General features: G+C 41.7%; 1 protein-coding gene across 2 annotated transcripts in view; it reads left to right on the forward strand.

Annotated features, from left to right (window-relative positions):
• Positions 1-5,872, forward strand: part of cacng8b (calcium channel, voltage-dependent, gamma subunit 8b) — a 45,593-nt gene extending 39,721 nt beyond the window's left edge. For both annotated transcript variants that reach the window (XM_054741131.2, XM_054741132.2), the window contains exons 5-6: positions 1,171-1,311; positions 1,576-5,872. In XM_054741131.2, coding sequence (XP_054597106.1) covers positions 1,171-1,311; positions 1,576-2,372 — 938 coding nt within the window. In that variant the 3' untranslated portion in view covers positions 2,373-5,872. The remainder of the gene's footprint in view (positions 1-1,170; positions 1,312-1,575) is intronic.
• The last annotated feature ends 5,751 nt before the right edge of the window (positions 5,873-11,623 follow it).

Raw genomic sequence — 11,623 nt, forward strand, 5'->3', positions numbered from 1 at the left:
CTTTAAGAGAGGTATTTGGACCCTCGCTCGTTGGATGATGTCACCCAGAAACAAACATTTGACAGTGTGGTAGAAGCCCTAGTAGATGCCCTAATTCACACTCAGTGCCCTGCAGTGATGTCTTCTGCTCAGTGATATGCTGCAAGCAGGCCTGTGCATGCATGAAGCCTGTGCTCTGTTTACAATGTTGCAGAGGCATTTTGCTGGCATTTAGGTGGCATTTTCTCTCCAGTGGCCTAGTTGTCCTAGATGAGAGGAGCGTGCATGTGTGAGTTCGTGCATTCGTGCATGCGTTCACGTGTGTTTGTGTGTGTGTGTGTGTGTGTGTGTGTGTGTGTGTGTGTGTGATTTTACTTGTGCATGATGTGTGTACTTGGTTGACAGATTAACCAAAAACATTAACGGTCACATGAGAATTTATTAGAACTAATTGTGATTCTAGAACCAAATAATTAATTTCTTCATGGAGCAACTTGGGTGTGTGTGTGTGTGTGTGTGTGTGTGTGTGTGTGTGTGTGTGTGTGTGTGTGTGTGTGTGTGTGTGTGTGTGTGTGTGTGTGTGTGTGTGTGTGAGTGTGTAGCTCATTGCTAAATTAATGATTTTTCTATCACATGTGGTTGCAATCCTGGTTGACTTAGTATTAACTAGCACCGTTTACTGAAATCATCTTGTAACCCTCAGCAGAACTGCTCTTGAGCTCTACACTACACACCTCTCTCTCTCTCTCTCTCTCTCTCTCTCTCTCTCTCTCTCTTATATTTATATAAGCAGTGCTCTGATACCACCTAGTGTTCGGTTCATTACACAACATATACAAAGTTCCTTGTTCATTTACGCTTGATCAACAACACGTATTCTAATACTTACACTTCCCAACAAATCTCATAATAGTTACTTTTATAATGAGACCAAAGTAATCAAATACACCTTGTGGTTACAGATATATACTCACTAAAGTTTGTGTATGTCATCTGTGCCTCACTAACATTACTATTGATTTTAAAAAACTGCTTGAGCACAAACTGCCTTGAACAATTAAAATGTGATTAATCAAGATTAATTAATAACAAAGCTTCTGATTAATTAGATTAGTCTTTAATAGAGTCCATATACATATGAAACAAGTGATTTTTACACCCCTTCGTCTCTTTAAATCATTGCTCTTTTAGGGGTGGTCCGGGCTTCCAACATCTTCCCAATCCTTAGTGCCATCCTGCTGCTGATGGGAGGGGTTTGCATAGCTGCTAGTCGTTTCTATAGGAGCAAAAGGAACATCATCCTGGGGGCGGGAATTCTGTTTGTGGCTGCAGGTAATTTATGAGCAGTACTTGACTATCCTTAATTATGTAGATATGTGCTTGCTTGTGTATTTAGTTTAATCTATTCTACATTTTTGCTCAATAAATGCTTAAAAACATGATGATTGAGAAGAAGCGAATGCTGGAACATTCAGAAAACTCGTAATTTTTACTTGCAATGCATGTTTATGTTGATTCAAAAGTTGTTAGCTATGCACAATACCCAACAAATTGTGTTTTGTTAATTCTGAAGATGCTGTTTTTGTTCTCTCACAGGTCTGAGTAACATCATCGGTGTTATAGTCTACATCTCAGCTGCGCTGGGAGACATTTCGCCTAAAAAAGACGAGGATAAGAAATGGCAGTATTCCTACGGGTGGTCCTTTTACTTCGGCGGCCTGTCCTTCATCATGGCCGAGATGGTGGGGGTGTTGGCTGTCAACATCTACATTGAGAAAAACAAGGAGCTCCGCTGTCGTTCGCGCACCGACATCTTCAAGAGCACTACGCACGCCATGCTGCGCCTTCCCAGCTATCGCTTCCGCCGCCGCTCCCGCTCCTCCTCGCGCTCCACCGATCCCTCCCGCTCCCGAGACCCTTCACCCGTAGGAGGAGGTGGGGGGAAGAACTTCGGCCTGCCCCCCTCTGCGCTGCTCTCCCAGGGACCCATATCAGTGTCCACCCTGCCCAACCCTCACTCCCGCTCCCACACGGCCCTGGCTGGAGGTGACATCTCCCTCTACACGCTGTCCCGTGACCCCAAACTGGGTGGCTTGCCGCCCATGTATGGAACTGTGGACAGGGCCACGCTCTACCAGCTTCACAACTGCTTCCCAAAGGACGGGGGCGGAGGGAGCGTGATGATGAGCGGTACGCTGCCGTCACTCAAGTCCCACAACCCTTCTAATTCTTCCAACTCGAACGTACCGATGGGCAACTCTGTGGGTTCTGGTCCTCCACCATTCACATCCTCCTCAGTTGACAGAGAGCGAGGGATGGGGACTCTGGACAGGCTGAAGGGAGACAGGGAGAGCAACTCTAACACCCTTAATAGGAAAACCACACCTGTGTAGCTGGAGGTGAGGGAGAAGGGAGAGGAAGGTGAAACGTGGAGGGGAAAAGCCTCAGCAAGAAAAAAAAACAGAAGATAATGAACCCCCATCCAGGTTCACTGTTATTAGGTCAGTGAGACTAAAAAACGTAATAACAGAGCGATAATAACAACAACAAAGAACTCTCACGATAAAACTATTTTGATATTTTGACGCGCTAGAAATGATTTATTTTATTAACAATCAAACACGATTAACCTTGGGCTATAACGACTGTGCTTCACCCTAATTTCTGTGCAATATTACTGCTAATTTAACCAGACGATCATCAGTGCGACTTGTTGTTGTGATTATTCTTGGTGTTATTACCAGCTAGCTGTATTTGCAAACACAAGTTTGGAATGATTTGGGATTTTATTTCACTAATTTTAGACATCTATGACTTGTACTGTGAATTCTTCCATGCTGAGCCGCTGGGATTATCATCAGTGAGCCGTGTGTTAACTGTGTCAAAATGTCAAGTGTGATTGTGCAGAACGCACGTGGGATTGAGTCTGTTTTTTATTTTTTTAAACCCCCTCCCCCCACATTGTACGACTTTCATTTATAAAATGAAGTCGGATGTGAATACTGTAAATTGTCTTCCAGCAACGATGCTAAAAGAAATGCAACAGTTACGCGAGTGACTGAGATGACCCACAGCCGCATCGTTAGCACGAGTTTGGGTTTTCTACGGGCCTCTGTTAGTCGTTTCCTTTTCATTTTCATCCAAATCGGCATTAACAGTAGTCCTTGTAGCTTTGTTGTGTTGAAGATGTTTGTTCTCGGGGCATTGCCGGAAACCTCCGACAAAAAAAAGAGACTGAATCACGTGTTTGTACAGAATCAGGTTACGATCGCTTCCAGAGAGGAAAAAAAAGGACTAAATCAAAACTTTTTCTATGAAAAGTCCCAAAGTGACACATGCAAATCATCATTTCCACTAGCAAAAAAGGAAAAATTCAAAACACATGTGTATGGGTTCAAAAAGACTTTTAAGAATAGCTTTGAAAAAGCTACATGTACATTGTAATTTATGCATACATGTGTTTGAGAAGTTGATACATTTGAGCGGAGAAGGTTTGGCTCGAGTGTTTTGATCCGCTGGACTCCTGTCGGTTGGTTTCGTTCACACTCACCTGTCTGTATCTGATCACATGACCTGTTTAGCCCTTACTCTTAAAGACGGCCCCTTCAAAGGCGTGTTTCCATCATCGGAACTGCAGGGTAACTTCTGGGATGATAAAACCTACCGGGAGATAAGCTGTCCCAGTCCTCTCAGCTGTTGCGTTTCCGTGCAAACTCAGCCCTGGACTTTGAACTGACGTCAGCATATCACGACTGCTTCGCCAGTGAGTGATGTCACTGATCAGTGCCAAAAACCGTCTGTCCCAGTACGCCATCATTTTAAGCCATTTGGAGCATGAGAGCAGCTGCGTGATGTAAAATGTGGCGTCCAGTGACCGAAGTAAGCTCCGGGTGTTTCTCAATGTCAAGGTGCCTTACTTAAGTCGGGCGGACGGTGTGTGACTTTTTCACTCATAGCACTCAGCTTCAGCTCAAACTGTACGACTTCCTCGCAGGGCAGGTCTCACGAGTCATGTGCTCACACTGTACGTCTGGTAGCAACACGTCTGACCTAAAAATATGCTAAAAATAGCTGTTTTTACACGACACGTCAGACTTTTTTGTTTTGCCTGTTGTCCTTCGGGAGTGCAGTAGGAGGACACACAGGGATTTATGGGGGTTGGATGAGGAAAACGAAATAAAGAAAGTAAATCTGTGTTTTGTGATCAGTTTAATTTGACATGAACACGACAAACACGCTTTCTTGACAATCTTTGTAAGTAAAAAAAACGTGTAGAAAAAAACGTGTAGAAATAAAAACGAACAACGTGTGTTATTAGGGAAATAGCGGGCGAGCGGTGTTGATGCAGGATTGCGCATGCGCCGTGAGCGGTTCTGATACTTAATGGGTCGCAGCCGCTCGCTGCGCCGCTTCAACAGTGCGATACCCTCACGAGGGACGAGCAAAATATCAAACAGGCCAGAAATTCGTGCCAGCTCACGATTGCTGATCGGTAGCTGGTCACGTGGTGTTAATCGCCTCTCGTAACCCCCTGTACACTACACGACGCTCAGCGCAAAACACGCTCCGATCTTGTGGATTCTCGCACGAGTAGAAAAATCGGCTCAAGAAAGTGAAAAAGTCGCACAGTGTACGCCCGGCTTAAGGAGGACGCTGTCCTTCCTTGGTCAAAGAAAACGGTAAAATGGAACAGACTTGCATCACGTAACCGCGGCTTCCACGGCGGTCAAGTAATGTCATGTGACACGGGGGATAACCTTATATTTTATACGTATTCGTTTCAATATAAATATTTAATGAGAATTTTACTTTTTAAATTGTGTATATGTTTATTAAATTAAAATCATAAGTGAGTTACTACCCGCTAGCCACCAAAGCTGCAACAAAGCAACTAACCAACCATAGATAACTTCTTTGGATCCAAAAAAAATATTTTTTAATTAGCTGACTAATTTTTAAACTTGAAATTTGCCCTCGAAGTAGCTGCCGGCTTCTGATCCGCCGTCTTTTTGAAAATACCGCGATGTATTGTAGGTAATTTTTGACCAAGGCTAGGCTACAAGACACCTCCCGTGTATCCTTCCTCAGCTAGCTAAACGGCTAACAAACGGAGAACACACGCCTCAGTAGAACATGATTGGAGCACGTCTTGGCGGCTCCCGATGACGTATCTCCTTGGCAACCAGGGTGGGGCCAGGACATCAAGGCGAGGTTCCTTGGCATTGAGAAACACCCTCTGTTTTTTACGGCGCTCTGCGAGACAGCAAATTCCCGTGAGTTACGCCGTGTTTTCGGTGCTGAGAAGGAGGATTTTAAAGCTGCATGACCGGCGCTTACCTTCTCTTTATTCCATGCTGCTTCACAAGCAGCAACTCTTCTAACGCTGGTTGTTTTGGACGTTGTCTGCTGATGTCATTTCCTGCGCGGTGAAGTGCAGACATGTGCATGGGGGAGTTCCGGTAGTGGAAACACGCCTAAACGTCCCCAAAGAGTCTTTTCACTGTGCTTCCCAGTAACTGCCGACTCCTGAGTGTGAACTGTTTCTGTTGATGAGAATGTAAACACACATAATCCCACACACACACACCTCAACGCCATACCCCTCCATCCTTCTTCTACTGCTCCATCGTGAGTGAGTGCAGATGCAGGTGGAAACCTGCTACGTGATGAAACGAAGAAAACCCGATGCTTCCAGGTTCTCTACCTTTTCTTTTCTTTGACTTCCTTTCAGAAACAGAACTATGTGACTAAACTGCACACAGATAGCATTTATGTGGGCAATATAAATAGTATGTAGTTGAGAATAGATCTATTTAGGCCAGTGATTATGGTTTATCTAAATGTGTGATAAACACTGTATTGCACGAAGTTTATAAAAAAACGATGACAGACATTTTCACAGACTTCTGTCTTTTGTTATTTTCCTCGTTGAGTAAAAATGTTTTCTTGTGAATGTTTACGGATGCAGGAGCTAAAAATCTTGCAGCCTTTCACAACACAGCGCATCCTTATGAAACATTTGCTGAAAGGGGAATCTGAAACCACATTTGCCTCGTTGTTGAACATAAGCAGCCTGTGGGGTCTGATGTTCCACCTCTGACCTGCTTTCATATGTAAATTATTAATGAAGTATTTATGGTTAATTCCGAGAAAAGCTGTTTTAACACTACATAATCTTAGACACACCTCCTTGAAGCTGTTATAGCGAATCTACAGAACAAGCTAGGATTGTAACGCAAACACCGTCACAGAAGACTCACCCCTCCTCTCGGGTTTCTTCCCTGAGACCCTTCTGCCGGAACCGGAAACCCGTGATGCCGGGGAAAACAAGATAGCGCTGAACACCCGTCTTTGTTTTCTAGGTCCTTTGTTGTCCGTGACTTCAGATGGTGATTTTCTTTTTGGGACTCTGGTAGTTTGTCCTAAAGCTGAAGCGGTAGCAGCCGGCCGTTTCTCCTCCTCTGATGTTATTGAGTGGAGAACCTCTCACACCAGTGGTGTTCTGGTGCTGAATGCATGAGTGTGTGATGAGTGGAGGTCGCAGGGAAGTGTGGCGGTTCGGCCAGACCGACAACCGGATGGGCCAATAGTTGGTTTTGGTCCGAAACGTGTTATTGACACAGGGTTATATTATTATTATTATTATTATAATAATAATAATAATAATTATTATTATTATTATTTTCCTTTTTTTTTTTACTCTAAAATATATTTATAGCTATACTATGCTAGAATGTTGGGTGAGTCACACCATGGGTGGAGACTTACTTCACCCACCTTTCCCATTACAGAAATTAGCCTAAAGGACACTTGTGCTTGCAGCTTAGGTGTGCTAATGCTAGCCTAAGCTGCTGCTAACTAGCCCGAGTTGTTGCAATCACTAGCCTGAGCTACTGCTATCATCCTTGATGGATGAGAGGAACACAACAGAGAAGACTGTTGGAGCTCTACTTGCCTTCTAGATCTGGAAATATCTAGAATGTGAATAGATGCCACATAGATCCACAGCTTGTGGTCCATGTCCTTTTCCTCGTTCGTCCGCAAAGCCCTGCTCCATAACCAGCCAAGTTACTAGCTATATTTTATTGTGTTCATTGTTATTATATTAAGTTTATTTATTACAATTATTAAGAGATTTTGTTCAGTCATGTTTGCTCTCTGATGAATTATCACTGTGATTTTTGGTTTGTGTTCCAGCTACATAAACAAATTACACCTTGTAAAATCTCCCGTAGTTCATTTTAAGGTATTTAGAAGCGTTTTCTTTTTCTTGTACCGTGCCTTCAAAAAGACACTTGACAGTAATTTCTGTAACATTAACAGACTACCTAATAATAATACTAATAACAACAATTCAACCTGCCCAGCATCCAAAACAATCTATACATTATTACTGACTGATTCATATAATTATAATTATGTGTAAAAACAATGTGTTTATCACCAAAAATAGCCTTTTTCTACTCCTTTGTAATAGTACTGAGAAAGAGACAAAAGGTGATTCCCACAGGCCCCTATGCTATGCTGCTAGCTAACATGCTACATTGCTCATCTTCTTCTGGTTCACTGAGTTGTGAGGAGACACCTGCTGACATCATCAGCTTCTGATTCTGGTAGGGACAAGGACAACAACCCGTTTGCCATCATTAGTTGAAACATAGTTCCTCTCATTGTGGATTTCAAAGCTAGCAAACGGGTTGAATTAAACCACTCGCTAACTTTCTGACGCCCTCTCTTCTCCCTGTCCTCTTTCTCCTTTCTTTCTCTCCTTTTCTGGAACCCAGACTTTGTTTCTGCTGTGCTGACTGCTGCTCGAGCTCGAGCTTGGCCTGCAACACTGGCCGTGTTCGAGTTGAGCTGCGCCTCGCCTGGAAAACAGACGAGAGCAGACGGAAGCAGCAGGGGGAGTGGCTGAAAGCCGGCGTTTAAGTCGGACAGATTTCCCTGCATGTGTAGCTCGGGGGTGACGATGGCTGAAGGTATCCCATTAGAGTTCATACTTGTTTGTGGATATCATATATTGTATATGGAGACCTGACTAATAATAAGCAAAGGTTATCAGCTGAAGGTTTAGTGTGCTCATAGGAAACGTGACAAAAGAACACAAAACACATCTCTTTATGGCCTTTATAGTTGTCATCATCAACGTTACATGATTTACAGAATACATGTGACCAACTATCTTTTTTTTCTCCTTGAATACGCTTTATTGACAAAGCACATAATACAACTACAAAGAAATAGCAAGCACAATGTCAGGGGGTTTCTATGGGAAGACAAAACAGTAACAGAGAATCACATGATATTGAACAGGGAACATAAGTTTATGGTTTTGACAGCTTTCAAATTTTGAGAATGTTGTATGGTTTGAATTTTATTTGATTAATTTATTGATATTATTAACTAAATTTCATATACATAAGTCAAAATTTTCTAATGCAAAACCTTCCTTTCAGTGCTTTTTAAATGAAACCAGACAATATATAAAAACCATGTGACCAACTAACATTTCATGTTCTACCACCGGATGTTTGGATCAAAATATGAACCAATCAGATCTTAGATCAGGTGAGAGCCAGGCGTTTCCCGTCATCCTCCAGAGCAACTGCAGCGCCTTGCTCCAAAGTCTGCGGTCGCCTTGATCTCACGAGGTTATCGTTGCCTACGTATGCATGACGTCAGAGCAAGCCGGCGTCAAGTCAGACACAAATCTAACTGGCATGCACTGCGCGCCGATCACCGGTGATCGAATCTGCGCAGAACTGGCTCATCTCGAACACGGCTCATCTCGAACACGGCTACTGCTACTTGGCCAGGAGGAGGACTCTACCATTTTATGCAGGGAGTTTCAAATGAACTTGTCAAAATAAAGTAGAGACCTCTGATTAAATATACATTTCATTAAGACAAAAATATTGTTTGTTTAATGTCATAAATTAGAAAAAATACTGCAAAGTTAAGTACTTGTGACTTTTAAACTTTCTTTTTTTTTATTCAAGTTTGAAACTTTTTCGGGCCCTGGGCTCGACACACGGGAGGCCACATTGCCTCTCCATTCATTTTCAATGAGACGTGCGTGGCAAAGCGATAATCGCAGGTCTCCCTCCTACTAAGCGAAACGCGAAAAACATGCGTGTAAAATTTTGCGCTCGTGCACCTGTCGTCCACAGGTGACCCAGCGACGCGAACCCAGAAAGCTGAAATATTTTCAACTTTTCATCGCTGTCGCTCGGACAAGGACCAAAAATCATTTGGCACGTTTCTAATTCATAATTTGTAATAATGTAATCGGTGATATTAGCATTAGCATTCCTATGGGTTTTTCCATGTATATTAGCATTGCGCTAACCACTCGCTGCCAAGTTGCAGCTTTTGCGATTAGAAAATCTCATTTTGTCACATCGCAATTTAATTGCACATGCAGTTAATCGTTTAGCCCTAATATACATGCAGCTCTATGCTAAAAGTGTATTTTCAAAGAGGTAATGATGGATTTCTTTGTAAAAGTTGTCCATCTTTCCAAAAGAAAAATTTGCCTGGACCAACTAAGGTTCATGTTCAACCAATCAACTACTTTGACGTCATCGGCAGTCGAAGGACCCCGAGCCGATCTTGCACCCGAGCAGATCCTGTACCGTCACTGGATTTCCCAGAACTGTACAGTATTTCTACCATGGATGTAATTTTGGTGGGGGACAGGGGGGACATGCCCCCCCCCCCCCCACACACACACACACACACACACACACTTTTTCCAAAGTCAAGTTTTGTTGACCCCTGCACTTTTTACCATCCATAAACAACATTACACTATATTAAATTGACACTGGTTGAGCTCTAGGACCAAGCGGAAAACAACCGTTTGTTTTGAAGCCTGTTTCCCATTAGAGCATACTGTAAAGATACCCCCCCCCCCCCCCGTGTCCCCCCCACTTCTAAAGTGAAAATTATGTCCATGATTTCTACCAAAGAATATAGAGATATTCACAAAAAGGCAGCGGCATGGGAAATTGTTGGTGCCAGAATTAACACATCAGGTAAGTGTACTTTACATATGCAAAATGTTTTTGTAAGTTTATCTGGAGCAATCTGACACAGCCAATAAAAATAACGGAAGATTCGATTTTGCCATGAACAGAACGCGTCAATGGCTTTGCTGCTGGCTGCTGCCGCGGGTCGCCTCCCGTGTGTCAGGTAATAAATGCGACAGCGACGAATTTCGCTGATCGCGGTCGTTTGTCGCCTGCCGTGTATCGAGCCCATAAGAATGGTTCTAACCCTTACCCCCTTTACGGCGGCCTTGTGCAGAGCAAAACACTTCCTGTCCCCCGTTTGAGTTTTGCGCTGCTGCAGACTTCACGTGAAGCAATTGTGGGGTTGTGTTTGGCCCTTTTTCTGAGGTCTTGGGCTATTTTAGCCCCAACAAAGTTTCATGTATTATTTAGAGGCTCAAAGAACACTTTCCAATTGTAACTAAACTTCTTCTAATGCACTTTTAAATGCAAGTTTGCACTCACTGACAGGAGTTTTTAGGTCTGGTTTGCAGACATTTGAAACAAAGAACATCACCGAGTCTTGGTTTCTCACAGCAAAGGGAAAGTTCTGGTTCTTTGGTTTATTAACTCAAAACAAGATACAGATACATTATGTATAAGGAGCTAGTCACAGCTGAGGAGCTACCAGAGTTCAAATGCAGAAACCAGAACAATCTGAGACTAAACTGAAAATTTATTCCAGTTACATAAATGTGGAAACTTTTGTGCAAAAAAAATTATCTTCACAAATTTTTTACTTCAAACTATGGAAGCCCATTCCCACCACTCAGATAAAAAAATAACATCATCTCATAAGACTTAGTATCTCATAATTCTGACTTACTATCTCATAATTATGACTTATCTTCCTCATAATTATGACTTAGTATTTAATAATTATGACTTACTATCTGATAATTATGACTTACTATCTCATAATTATGGCTCAGTATCTCATAATTATGACTTACTATCTCTTAATTATGACTTATCTTTCTCATAATTATGACTTCCTATCTCATAATTATGACTTCCTATCTCATAATTATGACTTACTATCTCATAATTATGACTTACTATCTCATAATTATGACTTACTATCTCATAATTATGACTTATCTTTCTCATAATTATGACTTAGTATTTAATAATTATGACTTACTATCTCATAATTATGACTTACTATCTCATAATTATGGCTTAGTATCTCATAATTATGACTTACTATCTCTTAATTATGACTTATCTTTCTCATAATTATGACTTCCTATCTCATAATTATGACTTCCTATCTCATAATTATGACTTACTATCTCATAATTATGACTTACTATCTCATAATTATGACTTACTATCTCATAATTATGACTTAGTATCAGATAATTATGACTTACTATCTCATAATTATGACTTATCTTTCTCATAATTATGACTTAGTATCTGATAATTATGACTTACTATCTCATAATTATGGCTTAGTATCTCATAATTATGACTTACTATCTCTTAATTATGACTTATCTTTCTCATAATTACGACTTACTATCTCATAATTATGACTTAGTATCTCATAATTGTGAGATACTAAGTCATAATTATGAGATACTAAA

This window comes from Nothobranchius furzeri, chromosome 5 (assembly GCF_043380555.1).
Source record: "Nothobranchius furzeri strain GRZ-AD chromosome 5, NfurGRZ-RIMD1, whole genome shotgun sequence".
Classification (NCBI taxonomy): domain Eukaryota; kingdom Metazoa; phylum Chordata; class Actinopteri; order Cyprinodontiformes; family Nothobranchiidae; genus Nothobranchius; species Nothobranchius furzeri.